This window comes from Rutilus rutilus (genome assembly GCF_951802725.1).
Source record: "Rutilus rutilus genome assembly, chromosome: 1".
Taxonomy (NCBI): Eukaryota; Metazoa; Chordata; class Actinopteri; order Cypriniformes; family Leuciscidae; genus Rutilus; species Rutilus rutilus.
In genome coordinates, this window is record NC_140209.1 from 48339675 (window position 1) to 48362886 (window position 23212).

Sequence of the window (23212 nt, forward strand, 5' to 3'; positions counted from 1 at the left end):
GAAACAAAATATGAGTTTTATTCATCAGTTTCAGTAGGACATTTTCCCCCCCAAATAATCAAGCAATCTTACTAACTGCCCTCTACCCCATTTTTTGTCTATTTCACTATAATTCATTCTAATAACATTATCTTTGATATTCTACTCCAATGTAAGTAATCTTTTTATTCATGAGATATCATGCATGCCTAGTCTTATTCTTATACCTACAACATTATTCTGGCTGTCAAAAAAAATAAAGAAAAAAAATGTTGGGTAACTCTTCTCTTCACTATCCTCATTATTACTCAACTTTGGTTTATAGTTTTCTGGACTGAAGCCTCATACCATAACTTTTGAACTTTAAGCTACAGCAATCATTTACGTCCAAAAAAACTAGAGCCATAAAGGAGACAGTGAAGTGAAGCTTTTCAAAACGAATAAACCATTTTCTGCAATGGACCAATAAGATGTTCATGTGGACCGGACAGAGGATGGGAGCTCATCTCTGCTGAGACGGTAATGAGCATTAGAGGATGATGCACTCTTTACGGCTTCTGGAGATCTTCTCAGGCTTGCCATCCTTAGCCTTAACAATGGCCTCCATAATCTGCAGGAATTGGACAAAGGAAAAAAAAAAACACAACACTTAAATATGTAGACTAACTTAAATGTCTTAAAATCTTTTTATTTAGATTTATGATTAATGTTATTTGTAAAACAAATATAAAATTGTGCTGAACTACACATTTCTGGACAAAACTTTATTTAAATGGATCATTTGGAGAGGATAGTGCGGGAAAAGCAGTCACCAATGTTCACCATCAGCCTCATGGAGTTAGTTGAGTGAATGGCCATGCGTGCGCAGAGCTGCAATCTATTGATTTGTTTCACATTTTTGGTGACTATTCGTTCTCATAATTCAGTTTGTGTTATTTCATAAAGTTGTCTTAAAGAAACAAACTTACATTATAAAAATGTAAAAGGATGATCCTACGTTTTTAAGTCATACTCATTACTTTAAATGTGCAGATGATACAGCCATTCTTGCTCTGCTTAAGGACAATGACTCTTTTTTGGACTATCAACGTTCTATAGCACATTTTAGTACGTGGTGTGAGGATAACTTTCTGCACCTCAATATTTCAAAGACTAAGGAACTGGAACCCAAAAACACAGATTCATGCTTCTAGCATTACCATTAACAGAGAGGTAGTTGAAAGAGTGGAGTATTTCAATCATCTCTGTATTACTTTGGATCAAAATTTCAACTGTCAACCAAGACTGACAGCTATTCGTAAACTTAGACACTTGTCTGTTCAGCCTCGTCATCTTCTTCTTTTGTATCGCAGTATTATTGAGCCAGTCCTTATTTATGGTGCCATTTGTTTTTTTCAAATGCTAACAGTTACCAACAAGAACACATTCTTAAAGATAACTTATTTAGCAAGTAAAATTATTGGTATCCCTACCCCTAATTTATCAGATATTGTCTCTACATTCACGTTACGAACGTCACAAAAAATCTTAAACGACCCAGATCACTCACTCTATATATATTTGTTCCCACGCCTTCTGGCCGTAGGTATAGGTTACCGATGTAAATACATAGGAAATCAGCCGTTGATACATCACTTATGCTCTCTTTGTTTTTTGTGTGATGTCAGTGATTATTTTTGATTGTACTATTATATGTCGATAATTTAACATGTGTTTTATGTGTGTTTGTGTTCTGTACGCATCTACGGTGGAAACAAATTTCCTCTCGAGGACCTTCAAAAGGTACTCATCATATAAAATAAAAAAATGGGCTCAGGTGCAGGACAACAAAATAACATTAAATTACCAAAGAAAGTTAATGTACGCACACTGAAATTGCAGCCCCAAAAAATTTACTCATCATATAAATGTCATTTAACTCAATAGCACACATCAAGTCAAAGGACTCAACATGTCAAAGGGAAACATCTTGGAACGCTGAATGCTGGAAGGACCTCATAAAAATGATCCCAGAAGGTGCTCTTTAGTTGGGTCTCAATCATAAAAATGAGAGAGAAAAAAAATAAGCCAAGGCACTTGCACTAAAATATTTTTTTCCTACATTTTTTGGATGCACTGTGCTTTACAAACTATTACACACATTACAAACAAAGAAAGTAATATTTGCTGATGCTTACATCCTCAACATAAGGGAAACCACCCGTTTCTAACTTTGAGAAGACCAGGTGTTCATTGATCTCGATCTCAAAACTTCCTACAGGGAAAAGGAAAGAGAGCGTATGTTAATATACTGGCCACAGACAGGTGACACTGTTACTGTCAATTATTAATGGGGAATTTAAGTTTTAAAGAAGAATATTTAGAAGAATATGGGTAACCAAACAGTTGATGGACCCCATTGACCTCCATATGGGGAAAAAATTACTATGGAAGTCAGTGGGGTCCGATCCTCTGTTTTGTTACCCATATTCTTTCAAATATATAATTTTGTGCTAAGCAGAAGAAAGAAATTCATGCAGGTTTGGAACAACTTGAGGGTGAGAAAATGACAGAATTTTAATTTTTGGGTGAACTATCCCTTTAAATAAGCTAAACGTATTTAGCTTAAAAGAGAATTGGAGTTGAAAACAAGTTTGTCGACCTCTCCTGCCCACGAAGCCAGACACCTCCGCATCAGGAAACTTCGCGTTGATGTCTCGCTTCAGCTCCAGGAAGCGAGGCGCGTAGCCTCATGCACCGCTGGTGGGGTAGAGAACAGTTATTAGTATTCTTTATTTCGTTCAAAATATGCACAGTCATTTCTGCCAGTGAAACCGGCTTCAGTTACCACACACGATCACTTAAACCGGTTTTTCCACACCAGCGGTGTCAATCAACGTTCATCCCTTTCTCCCTTTAACCGGTTCACAAAACGTCTGAACGATTCTATAACAGTCCGAGTGGTTCTTGACTTGAGTGAACAACTCAATGACTCATTGTCCATGATGTAAATTCATTTTAAGCATTGTTTAATGTAAATACAAATTATATTTAGGTTTTAACCGTTTTCATGAATCATGGCTGCGACAAATTGAACTGGAACACAAGAACAATAAACACGATCATTAATTATTATGACTTTATTTGAACATTTTGGAGCGTCTATAATAAACCACGCTGGGGATGTCATGGACCCATTTTTTACATGGACCACGCGATGAGGTAAACAATCGCTGGATCGGCTTTTTTGAACCGATTCTTTAACGAACGGTTCAAAAGAACCGATTCGCGGTAAATATTCGTACTTCCCAGACGCGTTCGGAGTACGCCACATCTTCTTCAAAGTGCGTGATTGATAACCAACCAAGTATGTGGTACGCAGCTAAGTAGATTTTTAAGACAGGGCCATAACTTGGCAAACAAAACACATACCAAATATTCGCATTGAAAGAAGCTGGTTCGGATTTAAAATCATATTTAGTACTTTAAAGACATGTAGGCTACATCCAGACTCCAGAGTGTAAATGAGCTTACCAGTATTCGACTTTTATCTTCTGCGCCATGATTCTTGTCTTTAGATTCTGACCTGTGGAGGTTAATGACGGCTACCTGGTTGTTCGAGGAGACCGAAAACACTACTGCACACCTCCCCTCTGGACACTGCGTCAGGACGGTCGGCCACACCCTGCTCACCTCCACCTGTTTGATACGTCTACAGTTTCCAAACTGCTCATCACCTTTCAAAACGTGAACTGGTGCATTCCTTATTATATATTTATTTGTTGAGTAGCCTACACTAAAATACTGCACAAAAAACAAACAAAAAAACAACAGCAACGAAAACATCGTAAACCATACTAACCGGGTTTACAGACTGTGAAACTAGTTTTAACCCAGCGTTCTGGTGGTTTACATTTAGATTTAATATGCATTTTGATTAGTACTGTCAAATCGATTAATTGCATTTAACAAAGTTTGTTTATAGATGTGTATATAAATATTATGTATATAATGTATATTATGTGTGTGCGTCTGTGTACACACACACATATATATGCATGCATAAATGTGTACACATTTTATACATATATATATGTATAATATACACACACATTTTATAAATACAAACTTATGTTAAATGCAATTAATCGATTTGACAGCACTAGTTTTGATATACAACTTGTATATATAACTTTATCGTCAACTTTTTTTAAATAACTTCAAACCAGAATTCACAAAATCCACAATCCACCTGTTTTATTTAATGTAAAAAAAAAAAAAAACCACAGCTAAACATCAGTCCTCTCAACCTCAAACAGAAACTCCCATCCCACAGCACTACATTGAATTAGATTTGATCTACCACCTTAATCAAAGACAGAAAAACTACCAACTCCTGAATGTAATTTCCTATTGCAGTTTATTTAAATTAACAATATTACTATATTACCATGCTGTGTCAAAAACATCTGCAGGTCATATAAATGCCCTTAAACAGCTACTTGGTTTAATTTAAAGATAATGAATTCTATAACACTACATTGATAATAATAATAATAAAAACAACTACTGCACAAAATGCTTGCAAGAGGCAATCACCTGAGCTTTGACACCAAGAAAAATTGGTCTAATATACATCCTACAGTATTTTAAACAAACATTTCAAGTACTCACCAATATTAAATTCATTTATTTATGATTGCTTCATACTGCTTATAGGTTGGTGGACATAAAGGGACACTTGAAAAATGACAATTTATGCACTCACACACCCAAGCTTTAGGCGTTTCCTTCTTATAGCAGTTGTTTGAGTACATTAGTTTATCATTACACATAAAAAATAATAAAGAAAGCAGATGAACATTGACTCCAGTAGGCAATGTGGCTTTAACAAAAAAACTAAAACAAAACTAAAACATTAAAGGGATAGTTCACTCAAATTATTCGTCATAATTTTTCCAATTTATTTTTCTAAACGTTTCTTTCTTCTGCTCAAACAGGTTTGGAACAACATGAGGGTGTGTAAATGACAGAATTTTTATTTTTTGGGTGAACTATCCCTTTAACCCTTCCATTGGCCTCCTCCTCACCGTTCCCCCGTCTCACTCCTCCTGCTCAAAGGAAGCACAGACTGCAGGCCTCATACCGTAACTTCTCACTTTAAAGTTACAATAATCATTTATGTCCAGCAACCAGGCAGGAGGAGTGAAGAGAAGGGGACATTTAAGGATCTCGCTCTCTCTAGACGCTTATACTTTGCTTTTTCGTTCGAACCGTTCAAAATCTTGACATATTAGACTTCTTTGAGGAGTGATTCAGGTGTCTTGAGAGCCAAAATGGAAGGGTTAAGAGGTGAAACATTAGAGGATGACACAAGGAGGCTGGCTCTTGGTGATCTTCTCCACTGGCTGGCCATCGTAGGCTCTTTGGATAGCATTCATAATCTTGTGGATGACATAAAGGAGAGATGTAAGCACACATATGGAAAAACCATTAACATTTTACAGTTGAAAAGCCTGTCCAGTGGTGAGATATTTACTCACATCATCCTCATAGGGGAAGCCACTGGTTTCCATCTTTGAGAAAATCAGTTGTCCATTGATCTCAATCTCAAAGCTTCCTGCAAAAGAGAAACAGAAGGGCTGATGAGGTTTGCTGAAAATCATTTTTTTGCATGAATGGAAATCACTGCATGCATGGTCATAAATCTGCAACATACCTTGCCGGCCGACGAAGCCACTCACATCCGCATCAGTGAACTCAGCAGTGACGACCCGCCTGAGCTCCTGATAGCGGGGCTCGTACCCTCATCCACCACTGCAACACAAAAGAGTGAAGAGGAGACGTAATCTGACTGGAATAATGCTTCTCAACATACGTTTGTTTCCAGGCAAAATGACTATGCATGGAAACTAGTGTAAGAGATTTAGAGAATAGAGAAAAAAAAAAGGTCTTCGTCGGAATACCATAACTATCACTGTGATCACTCACTGGAGATGGTAATTGAACTCATACACCTTACTAGAAAGTTGCACGGAACTTTCCTCATAGTTTAGTTATTGTGCATCATATCTCTGTGTTGTCCTACCATATAAAATGTACTTCTTTTATAATGCAAACATTCACATTATTTCCAATACATACATATACACATACATACATACACACACACACACACATATACATATATATATATATATATATATATATATATATTTTTTTTTTTTTTTTTTTACGTGTGGCACATTAATATATGTTTTTCCATATCAATATAATTTTTGTTCCGAGTCGCTTGAGATTCTGGATGGGCGTCCATTAATCTGTACAGTCTTAAAACCTCTTTCCTAAAAGATTTATAGCATACTTACTGCAGTCACTCTCTGGTGAAATCCCATAGAACATGAAACATCTTAAACGATCAATAAACCACTTCTCTATCAAACAATCAATATATTACTGTTTACAAGACACGACAGGCATTTTGGAGAACAGCCCGTGTTAAAATATGATGCAGTGCATAACATTTAGCTATAAACTAGTGATGTGATGGTGCGTTCAAGTCCTCCTGTGAAGTTCGTACTTACAGGGTGGGAAGTGTGGTGGATTTTTAATAGATAAAATAGTAAACTAACCATGTTTCTAACATCTAACCTTACTTCTCTTTTTAGGCCTAACATGATAACACTTTGAAACACAACGTACTAAAACGTTCTGTCCTGTGTTTTTGTATGTTCTATGTTGTGTTGCCATACCCCTTTGACTTTGGTTGTGTGAGTGTAAAAATAACAAATATGGGAATTGAAACTAGACAGATGACTAAATTTGAACCTTGTGATTAACAATGAAGTAATCATTAAAACAAAGTTTGCTTTACCTGGTAACAGAAGGGTTTGTGTTTCATGGAGTCTCACCTAATGAGCTGATGATCTGGTTCAGGTGTGTCAAATAAGGGAGACATACAAAATTTGCAGAGCAGTGGGTCACGAGGACTGGAATTGGGAACCACTGAGCTAGAGTATAAAGGTATACGCTGATTTCACGCAGCCGCCATTTTGAAATCGAAAGCGAGGCTCCGGTGGGAAGAAAACCGGAAGTGTCGCCTTTAATCACAGGAGAGTCGTGAATGCGATGGCGTATTGTTGTGTTTAACGATGTTGTGTCAATTCTAAAACTGTACATACATTTCTTTCATACTTTAGACTATATACAGTGAAATTCATTTATAAATAAAATAATTTTTTTATATAATTCAGAAAGTAAAAAAAGAAGCAGGAATGAACTATATACATATCCTATATTGGATATTAACATCCAAAAGTGTAAATCGCGGCAGCAGCTTCAGGTTGGTAGTCCAAAGGCATTGTTGTTTATCTTTACTTCCGGGGTTTTTCCCACCGGAGCCTCACTTTCGATTTCAAAATGGCGGCTGCGTGAAATCAGCGTATAGGCCTATGTCACGAAAAAATTGAAGACCGGAAGTACGTCTTTTAGTAGGGATACGGCTCTTCCGGTTAGCGTTTTACAATGGCGGAGTCCGATAGATACTGCTGGACCAAATCTCTCCGCAACCTGCCTGAAGTCACATATGACGATGTGGTTCGGATGGTAAATGAAAACTCTCAAGTGGAAAAGCGTGAAAGCTGAGTTATGGCTGTCTACGGCCTGACGCAGAGCAACCCGGTACACTACAACAACAGCAGCGGGCCGTTCACCAGTAAGGTAAACGTTTCTATGGTAACAGCGAGTTGGACCAATCAGCAGACGTTGCTGCTACGCTTAGGATTGTGGGTAGTGTAGTTTTTTTTTCATAAGATCACGGATAAAACATGTTTTTCTTAAAACAAGGTTGATTTCATACGAACTTATAGCTTCTACAGGAGCAAAAACCTTAGTTTCACAACCTCATAGCTCGTGGTCAGTCTACCTCGGATGGTTTAGACATTATGGCTGATAATCTAAATCCTTATTGAGAAATACTGTTGACCGGAAGTTCTGAATCCCTACTCCGCGTTCCGGAAGCAGGAAGTGTGACATAGGCCTATAGGGTGTCGATTGGGGACGCCCCAGATAGTTAGGTTTAGGGAAAAATCTACCACAGAAGTCACGTTTATGATGGCAGGTACGGTCAAGTCACGTCCGTTGGAGTAAGATGGCAGTGTACTTTTTCTTAATTAATTACACAAAAATACAGCAACGGTTCTTAAAGGCCCCCTGAAATCAAAACGTTTTTTAGCGTTAAGTATGAATATGTTAGCCTTAGGCCGTGTGTCCACCAAAGCGTTTTTACTCGCGGCTGGCGTGTTTTTTCAATTGTTTTCAATGGGAGCGCCGCGTTTTTAAAACGCCATGAGCGTAACGAGGCGCTGAGCGTCTTTTTTACGCTGAAGCGCTGAGCGTTCGGCGTTTTTTACTGGTCGCCGAGAGTTGAAGAATGTTCAACTTTTGGTAAAACGCAGCGCTCATCACTGTCACTTTTTACCCAACCGTCCAATCACAGTGGAGGAGGGGCGGGACTAATACCACACCGACCAACCGCGTCCGCCACATGATTCTGCTTGTACAACGTCAACAGATGGCAACAACAATCATAATAACGGAACAAAATCAAGAGCCAGAGAAAATATATTACATTGTATTGACATTTTAATATAGAATCAACACAGAAACAAAATATGTGTGAAATGAGATACTAGTAAGACTTTCGCGGATATTTCCGTATCATAACAAGCAAAGTGGATCGGTCTCAACCGTCTCAACTGAAAAAACGCTGCGCTGCCAAAACGCTCTCAAGCGCCCACAGCTGAGCATTTTTAGCAGAGCGCCTAGCGTTTTCAGCTGGCTAATAACGCTTTGGTGGACACACGGCCTTAGGCCGTGTGTCCACCAAAGCGTTTTTACTCGCGGCTGGCGTGTTTTTTCAATTGTTTTCAATGGGAGCGCCGCGTTTTTAAAACGCCACGAGCGTAACGAGGCGCTGAGCGTCTTTTTCACGCTGAAGCGCTGAGCGTTCGGCGTTTTTTACTGGTCGCCGAGAGTTGAAGAATGTTCAACTTTTGGTAAAACGCAGCGCTCATCACTGTCACTTTTTACCCAACCGTCCAATCACAGTGGAGGAGGGGCGGGACTAAAACCACACCGACCAACCGCGTCCGCCCGCCACATGATTCTGCTTGTACAACGTCAACAGATGACAACAACAAGCATAATAACGGAACAAAATCAAGAGCCAGATAAAATACATTACATTGTATTGACATTTTAATATAGAATCAACACAGAAACAAAATATGTGTGAAATGAGATACTAGTAAGACTTTCGCGGATATTCCGTATCATAACAAGCAAAGTGTCTCGGTCTCAACCGTCTCAACTGAAAAAACGCTGCGCTGCCAAAACGCTCTCAAGCGCACACAGCTGAGCGTTTTTAGCAGAGCGCCTAGCGTTTTCAGCTGGCTAAAAACGCTTTGGTGGACACACGGCCTTAAGGTTATGAATAAGCTGCTGTGTTCCAAAACAATGACAAAATTCGCATTTAGGAGATATAAGCATTCAAAACTTCGTCCCTCACATCCGTTAAAATGGATCACGGATTTTTATGACATCACCGCGTACTTCAGCTTCTCATCACATCTTCTGTCCAATCAAACGCTCTCTAGAATCTGAAGCGTTGCTATAAGCTATAAATACCACCTGGCCAAAGCGACCGTGCGTTGACACGTCACGGAGCAATATGGGTTTTCGACATGGTCGATATTGTCCTCACCACTTTTTGAAACCTCTTGCGGCACGGATGTACCCAATACAAACAAATAAAACATCTCCAGTTAACTAGCAGGGTAATCATTTAGTTTGTTGGTTAAATAAGAGGTGTTCTAGCGATGAAATGTGTTGTTTTTTAAATCAAGCTGCTGAGCTCATTGTTGCTGGTTATCAGTAGCTGCGTTTACATGGACACAATCGGAATGAAATCAATCCGATTGATGAATCCGAACAAGGTGTTTACATGAATGATCAATAAAGTAATCGGGTTGATACGCGCGTTTATATGTCACAAGTTTCAAATCGGATCTGATGTTTTGACATGCGCACAGTCGCACACTGCACAAATATACAGAGTTTCCCACTTTTTCGCGCATAAATATTCTCCTCTATTGGATCTGTATTTGTTTTAAACAGCAGATGTTATATTAATTCGCCTCTGGTCATAATTTAGAGCATATTAACTGCTTTGCCGTGCTGCTTATTGATCACGCAGTAAAAATACCCCTCCCCGCGGCCAAAACCAGACGTCTGTGGATGAGAATCCAAAACAAGGACTGGTGGGACGTTGTCCTGCTTCACTTCACAGACGCGCGAGTGAAATGAGAATTTTAGAATGACGGGAAACTTATTAATATGACACTTTATTCAACAGGAAAAACAGCTCGTTCCGCGCGTCATACGTCATTACGCTATTTAACGTCATCGCACATGCGCAGTCCTTTCAGTTTCGGTTTTCAATCCGATCAAGTGTTTACATGTTCTCTCGATCGGATTACAAAAGGGATAAACCACCCCTTTCAATCCGATCGAAATTTCATTCGGATCGAGCTCAATCGGATCAATTAAGGTGTTTACATGAAGGTTTTTTAGTCCGATTGAGCTGTCAATCCGATTATAAGCAGCACGGCAAAGCAGTTAATATGCTCTAAATTATGACCAGAGACGAATTAATATAACATCTGCTGTTTAAAACAAATACAGATCCAATAGAGGAGAATATTTATGCGCGAAAAAGTGGGAAACTCTGTATATTTGTGCAGTGTGCGCATGTCAAAACATCAGATCCGATTTGAAACTTGTGACATATAAACGCGCGCATCAACCCGATTACTTTATTGATCTAAACACCTTGTTCGGATTCATCAATCGAATTGATTTCATTCCGATTGTGTCCATGTAAACGCAGCTAGTGTTCTCTTGTGGCTCTACCTCCTCTCCCCCACACACCTGTCCCACCCACTTTTTAAAACAAAATTATGCCACTGGATAAGTGTGTTCGGTTGCTCGAGTTTTATTCCATTTCCTAGCATGAAATTGCTAGAATGTATTCACACCTCTACTATTGAATCCAACGCATCATCAGCGCTCGGATTCGCTTCCATGGTGCTGTCAAGTACGACTTCCAGTCTGTGAGGTAAACTAAACGCTATTGGCTATTTGAAAAGGGGGAGGGGGCATTCAATATGTCCCTCCTTAGCTTCCTGTTCCACTGGAAAAGCATCATACGCCTTCCAATCATAGACTGTAAAAAAATAGGTTCCAATGCACTTCAGTGGGCCTTTAAAATCAGGTGTCCTTTGTTTTTTTTAATGTTTTTAATTAATTTATGAAGCCACTGCAAACTTTATCGTTACATGTCATTTTATGCCATCATATTCTGTGCAGGCAATTAGCTTACTTCGCTGTAAATAGAAAAGCCTGATAATATCACTGCTAAATACCTTTAAAGTATTGTGGTATTCTGACATGTGACACTGGCACGACCCCAACTCGTAAACATCGGGGCTTAAAGAAACTCCCGAGCTTCCCACTCGTATTTACGACATTGTGGTGGCGTTCAACTCGTAAATGCGATCTTTACAAGATGACTTGAACGCACCATTACATATGACACCGACCGAAGCTTCAAAGCATGTATCGAGTTAGCATTTCGCAGCTTAATTTCTCATAAATCTCCGTCGGAGAGCGTATTGTTTTCAGAGAAACACGTGATCAACGAAAAACTAAGCCTCACTTTCTTTCCAGTCACGTGAAGATGTATGTATATGTACGTATATGTATATACTTTCTCATGCTCATATATTCTGCCATATAAACAGTGTAAAAACCATTAAATAATTAGAGCACCCTTTACTTGCATCAAACAACTTTGTTAGTATTATTATAATTATTGTTACATTTAGTTTATTGCCAGTCTTTAAAATGGGAATTATATTATCAGAAAACTGAATATTTAGCGTTGACCTGCCACAAGATGGCACTGTTTGCAACACTCTTGATGCTTCGAATCTTTTCCCGAAACAATCAGAGAAAAGCTTCAACGATTTAATAAGAGGCTTAATTTCTCCATCTCTACTATAAACACACAAAGGAGACGGGGATCATGGACCGTGTTGTGATAACACAGATATGAGCTGGCAATCTGCATGAGCTGGTTAATCTACCACATTTATGAAGATATTTTACCCCAGTAGAGGGAAAAAAGGTGGTAAATCACACAACATTTCAGATAATTTACGAATACGTCTGTTGTGAAAATACTCACCAGTATTCGACTTTTATTTGCACCACCATATCTGCGTCACTGCGTCCTTTACGCTGCTATTGTGCTTTCTTCTTCTTCTTCTTCCTCGTCTTCCTCTTCTTCTTCTTCTTCTTCTTGTTTTGTGCTTCCTCCTCTGTGACCGCGTTTATACGAAACTAGCGACCCCTATCAGCTGAAAGAGACACTTTGAAGACAGGATCTCAAAAGCTCCATCAGAAACGTGTCGTTGAAAAGCCACACGATGGCAGTAGGCATTAACCCATTTAATCCCAAAATCTTCTGTGAGTGAGCCTGTGTTTTTTTTCTTCTTGCTAGCCTAATGACTTAATGTGAAGATTTTTCTTAGATTGGTAAAATTCTATAAAATTGTGTGTTTTATTCCTGGTCTCTCTACCCTAATAGTGAGCCAAAAAAAAAAAAAGAAAAAGAAAAGATACAAAAGTCAAAATATCCTTTTACTTAATATCACAGTTTTATGCTGTAGATCAATCAGTTTGTAGTTTTATTATAATTTACTGGTGGGATTAAAGGGTTAGTTCACCCAAAAATGAAAATGATCCCATAATTAACTCACCGTGAAGCCAGTGTATTACTTTCTTCTTTCAGCCAAAGGGTGAACTAACCCCTTAAATGAGTGAACTAAACCTAAACTAAATTTCCCATGATCTTGTTAGTGACGCTTACATTATGGCAATAGGCTGTTTGAATTTAATTGTTAAATTACAAGGATAATTATTTTTTACTTGTCTAATTAATTAGTTAATTCTGACATGACAGCTCATTTAAAAATGTAGCATGCTGAAGCAGAAGGCCCATCTGTATACATTTTTACCCAGGTGCTGTGGATTTAAACGATGGCCCTAGTTATAATACATAGGCTACAAAATAATGTAGGACATCCAAAATGCCCTTGATGGCAAAGACATCAAACGAAGTCATGATAGCATGAGATCTCAAACACGCACCAAACATTTGCTCCATACCTGCGTAAAAAAAATTACAGGCCAAAGCCTTTTTAAAACTGAGCCCTGATTGTTGTTAAGATTGAACACGGCTCGCTTCAACTGATGACTCACTCCTGAAGTCATTTTCACAGAATAGTGTACTGATTTTCTGTGTCATTTGTCATTAAGAGCCAGGTGGGTTTCAAACGAGACAGGGTGATTTGAAGCCGCATTACACCATTATGGGCTCATTATGATGATGTCATACAGGAATCACGACTGACACCACACCGCAATGGTTTTGACAGGGCAAGTGAAAAGTTTGAGAGAGAGAAAGAGAGAGAGAGAGAGAGAGAGAGAGAGAGAGGCACAGATGCATCATATTTCAAGCTTTATTTGGTTTCCAGCTTCCAACTTTCCCCCCTCAATTTATAGATAAAAAAGACAGATAATGGCCCTGTATATCTCCAAATACCAACTGACAATTTTCATGCAAAATAAACATTATATAAATGATAGGCCTAATGATTATCTTGTTTTACGCTGCAAGTTACAATGCTAATATTTAAGTCTTAAATTCTTACCTTTTAAACATTCACCTTACAAGAGAGGAACAAAAGCAATTCGTCAAGGAGCAAACAATATTTGTAACAGATTTGACAACGAGATTAGGAAGCAAGAGAAGAGAAGAAATGTAGAGAAGTTTTTATTTGTAAGTGCATAAGTGCATTGGTTTAAGGGTGTGGGGTAGTTAAGTGCTTGCGGAAGAGGTGTGTCTTCAGCTGCTTCTTGAAAGATGTGATGGTCTCAGCGGTTTGGGTGAGGTTGGTAGCTCATTCCACCAGAGAAGAACAGAGAAAGTTTTGGAGAGTGACTTTTTGCCTCGTTGTAAAGGAACAAGGTGTTGCTCATTCAGTGGCCTTAGTGACCTGGCAGGCGGAAGTGTACACTTGTTGTAAATTGAGGTATGGCGGGTGCTGTTTCAGTGGCAGTTCTGAAAGTCAGCATCAAAACCTTAAATTTGATTCTGGCTGACACTAGGACCTTTAAATGATTAACTTTAGATCTAGTTTGGCTGCTCTAACTGAGTTATAACAGATTATCTGATGGTGTTTGTTGTGTTTTAACAATCATTATTTCACGATCATTTGCCCTAAATCACTGAACTCATATAGAGCCCTGAGTTAGGTTTACTTTATTGATTATAGCAGTACTGTCCTTGAACAGCTTAATTTAACATTTACAAAGTAATCCAAATGATTTCTTAAAAACTGTTCTTATACAATTTTATTTTTATTTTTATTTTTTAGAGACAGACATCAAGAATCAGCCTGTGAATCTCAACAATGACAATTATAAAGCATGTTGCAGTGCATTCTGGGTGCCACCAATCAAAACTCATTAATGGCTCTCATCATGCATTGCTGCATGAATAAATAATGAGCTTATGTTTAGAGTTGATCATCTCTTTATCTGAATATACGGTTTGTCACCATTGCTGAGATTAATATGCTAATTCCTGATGTCTGTGTGTGCCCACATGAAAGATTTTTTAGAAGCTTTTTTTTGGTATCAGAATCATTTGGATTTCTTTGAAAAGGCTAAATTTGTTATGCTGTACAAGGACAGTGCTGCTATAATCAAAAAAGTAAACCTAACTCAGAAATTAGGCTCTCAATGAGTTCAGTGTTTCAGGTTAAATAATGATTATGTTAAATAAAACACAACCAACAGCAGCCAAACAAAATGTAAAAAAAAAAAAAAAATGAAGGGCCAAGAGCCCAACGAAAGCAAACACTGATCACCACAATGGTGACTTAAATGTGATTTCTCTCCTTCAGTGATTCTGCTTGTTAACATCAGGTGTCTTCAATAATGCTCAATCATCACTCAATTAATCACTTAATTATCTCATTAACTTTAACACTGCTTCAGTGTTACTTATAATACTCTGAGTGTGGATTATATAAACACTGAGCAGTGTTAATTTAACACTAGGGATTTTGCTGTGCTCTCTGGTCTGATTTTCCTGAAGTTGTGAAGCGCAAACCTGCATGACCGCGCCATTGTTGAAACATGGGTGGAAAAGCTCAGTTGGTCATCAAACACAAACCCAAGGTTTCTTGCTGTCCTGATTGGTGTTAGTATTGTAGATTGCACAGTGATGTTGAAGTCAACTGACGGGTTTATAGGAATTACAAGAAGTTTCTCTTCGCAAGGTTTAGCTGTAAATGACGCTCCTTTGTCCAGCTAGAGATGTCTGAAAGGCAAGCGGAGACATGAGCTGAGACAGCAAAATCATCAGGCTAAAATAACAGATATATAGATCTACATATCATCTGCATAGCATTGGAAGAAAAAGCTGTGCCTTTATGATCATTCCCAGTGAAGTTGAGAAAAGAAGAGGAGCGAGCATTGAACCTTGAGGCACACCAGTGACTATCTAATGCGACTCAGACACTCCTCTCCACACTGTAAAATTTACTCTTGTGTTAAAGGGTTAGTTCACCCAAAAATTTGTTGCACGTCACCACGTAGGCTCACTATTGGGCGACGCTGGTCAAATGTGTGATACGTGGTGACGTGCAACACAGACACGCTACGCTATTACACTACGTGAAAAGACTCGAGGCCCATAGAGAAGGAAATGAAAAGTGGAATAAGTCGTTATTTTTGTTTGTTTTTGCGCACAAAAAGTATTCTCGTCGCTTTATAAACTTAAGATTGAGCCACTGGAGTCACTTGGACTATATTAACAATGTCTTTAATACATTTTCTGGGCCAGCAAGTTATAGTGTCTTAGAAGCCTATGGAGAAGTGATCCAGCACTCAGATTTCATCAAAAATATCTTAATTTGTGTTCCGAAGATGAACGAAAGTCTTACGGGGTTGGAACAACATGAGGGTGAGTAATTACTGACAGAAATATCAGAAACCCTTTTAAATTCCAACATAACACAACATTAAACACCAACAGATTACCCCATATTAATTTTGAGCAAACACACATAAAATAACACTTAATGTTAACATTTAGCTACTCTCCTTGAACAGTTGGAAGCAAAGCATGCTGGGAACTATAAATCAGAACTAAAAACTCATTCAGTTTGAGTTCTACATAATATTATCTGTTATTGAGTTCACGTAAGATTTTCTATCAAGTACAATGAACTTTAAGTAATATTTGAATAAAATAAACATTTCATTTAGTAAATTTGACTGTTAGGTTTTACAGTGAAACCTTTACAGTGAAAATCTGGCTGTTGAGGTAAGGCTGAAGTCACTGAAGCACTGTACCTGTGATGCCAAGGGTGGACAGGAGGATCTGATGGTGTGCATGAGTGTGTGAAGACTTATGAAGCAGGCCTGTGTGATGGGAGTTAGACAATCAGTCGTCAGCTCCCTGCAGCTTCCCATCTCTCCCTTCTTTTCTTACATTCATACACTAGCCTTCATGGCTCATCACAGTAGATATTCTCTCACTCTCTTTCAGTCTCTCCATCCAGCGGAGAAGAGGGAAGATGATTCCAGCCCACATCTATCTCCATTAGCGTAATGGCGCAAAGCAGCTTAGACAACTACACCCCTCCGCACCCTACCCTTCTGTCAGGATCACATTTCTCTCACCACTGTTTTTCCAGGTGGAGAGAGAGAAGGAGGGAGGGGGAGAGAGAACGAGGGATGATTTAGACCCTGGCAAAAAAGAGTCATCCATCCTCAGCTTCCTGTCTGCGTTCCTATGCCACAACCCACAGGGGAGGCGCGCCTCGAAGACCAACTTCACTTAGACCATTTGAAATAGCGTGTTTGCCTCTCCTGTCCCGTTTAAGTACCTCTAAACCCGCCGGTGCGGCCTCTGGAGGGACTTCTCTGGCATAGACCCTTACTTTTCCCATCATCAGGAACCTTCTCTGCGCATAAGCCACCTGCAGTCTGCATTTTCCCAACATGCTTTCCAGTGCACCCCATTAAACCTATCTAAACCTAGGGGACTCGTTTTAGCATGTCTTGTTCTCAGGGGTCCCCCTTCCTGATCCCCAACTGGACAATCCCGGGGAACCAGAACAGGACGTGACATGTCAAAGTCAGGCTGTCAGGGCAAAGGTCAGGAAGCAATTATGGGTGGTTAGAGGTGGTGGGATGTCAAAGACTAGACCGGCTTTGAGTTTTTGAGTGGCTCGGCATGAAGGCTGGATCACTGTTAAGGCGCTCCATAATCCCGCCAGCAGCATTTCGATTAAGGCAGAGCACTTTGAGCTCCAGTCAGTGATTTATAAATCGGAAAAATGTGTTAGTTTAATTACATGTTATATTGGTGATTCAGAAGGGCAAATGTCAAATATGAATAATGCTAGTTTGTATTTAATTTTCACATGATGTCACACAATGAACTGATTGACAAGAGTGTTAGAGAAACACATTTTGATGCAGCAATTGTACACTTTACTCATGGAAAACAACTCTCCAGGGGGGGAATGTTAATGTCCTTCTCATTACAAGAGAATTCATATGAATATGATTATGAAATAGCTCGGATTGCATAAAAACAGGGCAGCATGTGTGCATTTAAAACGACAGGGCATAAAAACTCAGTTCTGTGAGTTCCATGACTAACGAAGACTGCAACCAGGCATCATAAGGGAATAATGTTGAAAACCTGTTGAACTACATCCTTCAATAGAGGCAAAGCAAGAAAATGAATCAATGTATTTGTAACACATGCTTTTAATGCGTTATTTGCAGCACAAAATTGTAAAAATACTAGTTTCAAACATTCCCCCGTGTTTTATTGCTTGGACACACGGGCACTCACGGCATTGGTTGAGCCAGTGTTGTTATGTCTGGTCTAGTCAGGCTGCTCAAACAAACAGCTTTCACTCAGTGCTTTGTGTACAACATAATCCTTCTCACCCAGTGGCTCTGTTAAGGTCATGATTATTGCTGATTGTTGTAAACCTGAAGCACAGAAGAATTACAGTCAGCAAATCTAATTTTCTCCAGTACAGTATATATAGAGTAATATTTACACTACCGTTGTACTGTTTTTGAAAGTCTTATGCTCACCAAGGCTGTATTTATTTGATAATATTATGAATATTATAATAATATTGCTAATATTGTGAAATAGTTGACTACTGCTTTCTATATGAATATATTTTAAATGCAATTTATTCCTCTGATGACAAACTGAATTTTAAGCAGCGAATGTCACATGATTCCTCAGAAATCATTCTAATATGCTCCCCCCCCATTTTTCTTTGATGAATAAAACATCCAATATATATATATATATTTTATTTTTTTGAAACTTTATCTATTTATTTAATTTTTGAAGTGTAAGTAAAAGTCTTTACTGTGACTTTGGATCAATGTAATTCACATTCATTTTCAAAATTGTTTGTTTTTTTTCATTTAGAATATGTCTATATGGCATGCACTTATATTCTTCCAGTTTGCGTATCATTTTTTTGTCCTTCAGTCTTATCATCATAAATGGGGTTGACTATGAATCTAATTACAGAGCATTTCCAAGACAACATTTCCATTGCAAGATAAACCTGTAGGACTGAGAGAATGAAAACCATAGAAACATTTCTATATAATCTGGATAAATATGGTAGTTCAGACATCAGACCGGAGGCCAGAAGACACGCTCTCAAACGCACAAACAGAGGATTTCCAGAGCATTTACATCCACTAGAGCATAATGGCTGAGTGGAATTGGTGCTCCCTAAAGGTTATATCAGCTTTGATGAGCATCAGTGAAGCGGGCAGCACTTTCAGACAACCAACTCTTCACTTGGAAACTTCTGAAACATCCATAGATTTGAATCTATTGATCTCATGGCTCACTACAGTGTGTCTTATCCAGTTCATGTGCCTGAATGCTGCGTTCAGAAGTCAGATGAAACACAAAGAACATGATTGATGCAGCTTGAAAGGGGCTCTTGTAAGCATAGGGAAACAGCCATTCATATTATTATTATTATGTTTGACTGTATGAACAGTAACTTAATGCGTGAATATGTCCATTAAAAGAGGTTGATTTGAACTAATTGGTCTGTTGATATTTAGACAGTGCATTAACATAGAAGTTTGTTTGCCTAATGGTTAGATTACAGACATGAACTCTCCAGAGAATGACTTTCAGGAGTAATCAAAGCATCTGATACCAGCTTCTCCAAGCTGCAATGTTCACTCTTTGTTAGAATGGAAAGAGGAGGACAAGGAAGAATAGCGTAATGAGATCGGGTGTTATTGGGGGAAGGAAGGGAGGAAGGAAGAGGAAAGGAAAGGAAAAGAACAGTGTCAGATGAACTGATATGTTACGCTTGTGACCACCACTTTAGCCCTGATACTGTGTGTTCTCTCTGGCCTCCGACTGACCTCAACATCAGTATCTTCATAAGCTGAGAATAGCCTCCTCAGAAATCAGAAATCAGAAAAAAGATCTCAACGTAGTTGTCCAGAAGTTCTAATTGTCTTTATGAGGACAGAGAGATGTTGTACAGTTAGACACTACAGTACCATTGTCACTTTAAATAAAATGCTAACATTATTTAAAACTGGCTTACCATCACTGTCAGACTTACGGACCATTGTGGTCTCTTTTCTAAAAGAAAGGAAAAAAGTCACACTGGGTTACATAATGCAAACATGACGAAATACTGACTGCAAGAGAAAAATACACAAAATAATCAGCATTTTCCCAGAAATTGCATTGAGCATTTTAGAGTAAATTATACAGTTTATACATGCATGTTGTGCCTGGAGTGTAAAACTATCATGTTCCACATTTAAATCATTTGTCAAGACGCAGTTATGGCCAAGTGGTCATACCAATCTTGCACTCATTATTCCCTGCCTGTAATTCAATAAATGACTATGTGGCAGGTAGCTATATTATTAGATGTTACTTAGCAGGTTTTAGTGAAAATAGCCAGATGGAAGGAGCAACCAAGGAGGAGATTGTTAAAATTGCTAAATCTGGTCAATTGGTTTTGGATATTGCTCAAGTGCAGGATGTGAATGGTCACAATGTCCACATAATTATTTCAAAGCACAGTGAGACCACTGCCATGCAGAATGTAAAGTACTGTGGCTGGTCAAGGAAGACTAGAGAACATTTTGATAGGAGGATGAAAATCACCTCAAAACAGCTTCTAATGACCTGAATGAGACCTCCAGCCTCCTATTTCATCTTAAACTGTAAGCCAATCGCTTTAAATGGGTGGACTGAGGTCGTGTTGCATTAAAGAAACCGGTAACACTTGAGAATACCGTTCTGTCATTAATGAATAACTATACAGGAACAAATGAGCACGCTAACATTCAAGTAACTACTATTAACTAGTGGGTTACTATTACCTTCACTTTAGAATTAATTATAGCCTACATATTCACATTCATTATGGACCTGTATATAGTAGTTCTTAGTAGTCTAGGAGATATTAAAAAAATAGTAGTTACTGATTGGCTAATAGTGAACTACCACATTCGACTAAGCAATATTACTTACGTTAATCAGAGTTAGTTAACAGTAGTTACTAGAATGGTAATAGTGCGTTACTCATTTGGTCTTGTGTAGTTATTCATTAATGATGGAACAGTATAAAGTGTTACCAAGAAACCATTAAATAGTTCTATCTACTGCAAAACACACCTTGCATTTGCCAAAGAATTTAAGGATTGGAGCTGCATTCTGCAGTCCGACAAGTCAAAATTTAACAACCTATTGGATGGTGTCATGTATTTTAGGAGACGACTGGAGTGTTTTAATACCAAATGACGCCATGAAGCACGGCATGGGAAATATAATGGCATTGGGGACACATGTCTGCAGCAGGTGTTGGAAGGATCTACAAAGTTGCGGGCACTTTGAAAATGGACCAGTACTTGGGAATTCTGCTGGACACAATCTAGCCAAGTATGGAGGATCTGTTTTCAAATCAAATGTGTATTTTCCAACATGATAATGATCTCAAAAACACTAACCAATGAAACAATCTGAAACAATTCTGTATAATAAATAAATTCTGTGACAAAAACAGGAAGAAAACACAGGAAATGATGATAACAAACAAAAAGTCCTTGAAATAGAACCAAAAAAAAAATATTATTTTGTGAATTCTGATAAATACCTTAACCAAGTTTAGTGGTTTGGTCTTCCTTCATATATATATATATATATATATATATATATAACATATTTTCCTCATATGTTGATGGTTTAATCAAACTTTTAGGGTCATTAAAAACAAATATCACCTCTGGACATCTCTCTTGCAATTTTGCAATTTTTTATATTGCCCATTAAAAGTAATAGTGATATTTGAGTACATGCAAACTGATATAATATAAAAAACTAATAAATTAATGCCATTAAACCTCAAATAAATATCAAAAATCAGATTCTAGCAATGCTCATCATTTGTCATTTCTTCTTTTTAATTATATCAGTAAGTCATGGAGACACGTTAGACGGAGCCCTGAATCACATTATAGGTTACACACACAGTTTTGTGTTGTGCTTTGGAATAACCTGTTCTAGTCATGTGACTGATTGTGTGTGGTGTGTAATGGTGCGCAAAACTTTGGCAGAAAGGGTATGTGTTCTGCTCCACCAGCAGGGGGTACGGAGACCACAGGCACGGACACACACGCTGAGACCACACACACACACATGCATATTTGCACAGATAAACAAACACACATGCACATGGGCTAAGAAAATCACTCATCAAAGTCACTCATTTACAATAAACAAATGAATAAAATATATAAAAGATTGATATACAGTGTATATCAGCTGTTCAAACATGATGAGTGTGACCTTTAGCCCTCACAAATTCTCACTTCATCTCTCACTACGCCTTTGACCTGACCTCTCACCTTTCATATTACGTGTGTCACAGGGGTCATGAGGTTTATAAAGACACATTTCCCTTTGACAATCACACATAAACACAAACAAACAGTAGGTCATTAGTTTTCTTTATTCATTGATATGATTTTGATAACCTTTTCACTGATAATATGCTGGACCACAATGCCATTCTGTGTGAATGTGTGAGATACCAGATTCAAACAATGACCTTTCCTGTCCATAAACACAGTCAGATACACAGACCTTCCACAGATGGTAAACAGAATCCCATCCTGTATATTATCCTGACATATTTGCGTTATAGGTTCACAGTGCTGATTCTCTGTAAGACTATTCATAAATAATGCAGCTGAAAAGTTAATGCTCCATTGTAAAGGGGTCAGCCTGTTTGATGTTGCATCTCAATATATGTCTGGCTGCAATCGGTATTGATGACCTGGAGGGACTGCAAAAATATACCCTACTAAAAAAAGTTATTCAGTGCTTGCATGGGAGTGTGTGATTATGTGTGTGTGTGTGTGTGCATATTCTTCTCATGGCTCAGATTGGGAGTAAATGGTCCGGAACACAATAGAAATGACCGATTCAAAGAATTACTAGGCTACATGTCATGCGTGAACTTTCAGGAATAAGATATCATGAGCTCTGCAATAAAAACCTTTATCCAGTCATCAAACAGTGCTGAATGATTAGTCATACACAATGGAAGAGAAGTTTAGGATAATGGATTGTAGCAATATGCTGAACTGATATAATCCTAGAAAAGGCAGTATAATCATTTGCCTGACTGAGACTCAAAAGCTCTGATATCTGTTACTAATATTTATGACTGTTATCTTCTCACAGAGGTTCTCAACTGGTTCTGATTCAAGACTCAGGATTTTACACTGGATATCAAGTGGCAACCCAACGCAATAGTAAACGTGACTATATTTAGCGTAGTGTCTACATAAAGAGGTCATACCGGGACCATTTGCTGTGTTAACAATTTTTTTAAAGGGGTGGTTGATTATGATTTCACTTTTCTAACTTTAGTTAGTGTGTAATGTTGCTGTTTGAGCATAAACAACAGCTGCAAAGTTACAATACTCAAAGTTCAAAGCAAAGGAAGATATT

General features: G+C 38.3%; 2 protein-coding genes across 3 annotated transcripts; both read right to left on the bottom strand.

Annotated features, from left to right (window-relative positions):
- On the bottom strand, positions 1 to 3037 carry selenow2b (selenoprotein W, 2b; the record flags this gene model as incomplete). Its single annotated transcript, XM_084431964.1, has 4 exons — positions 1 to 589; positions 2157 to 2233; positions 2621 to 2707; positions 3022 to 3037. 4 exons carry the CDS (start codon positions 3035 to 3037, stop codon positions 509 to 511), a joined length of 261 nt encoding a protein of 86 aa, XP_084288090.1. The 3' UTR covers positions 1 to 508.
- Positions 3038 to 4198: 1161 nt separating this feature from the next.
- On the bottom strand, positions 4199 to 13254 carry LOC311295116 (migration and invasion enhancer 1-like). 2 transcript variants are annotated; one of them, XM_084416326.1, is made up of 5 exons: positions 13231 to 13254; positions 12266 to 12437; positions 5678 to 5775; positions 5502 to 5578; positions 4199 to 5402 (listed from the first exon to the last, which is right to left on the bottom strand). In XM_084416326.1, exons 2-5 carry the CDS (start codon positions 12292 to 12294, stop codon positions 5319 to 5321), a joined length of 288 nt encoding a protein of 95 aa, XP_084272452.1. In that variant the 5' UTR covers positions 12295 to 12437; positions 13231 to 13254; the 3' UTR covers positions 4199 to 5318. The 2 variants fall into 2 exon arrangements, with proteins under 2 accessions (XP_084272452.1, XP_084272451.1); XM_084416325.1 differs by having other exon boundaries at positions 12840 to 13254.
- Positions 13255 to 23212: the final 9958 nt, after the last annotated feature.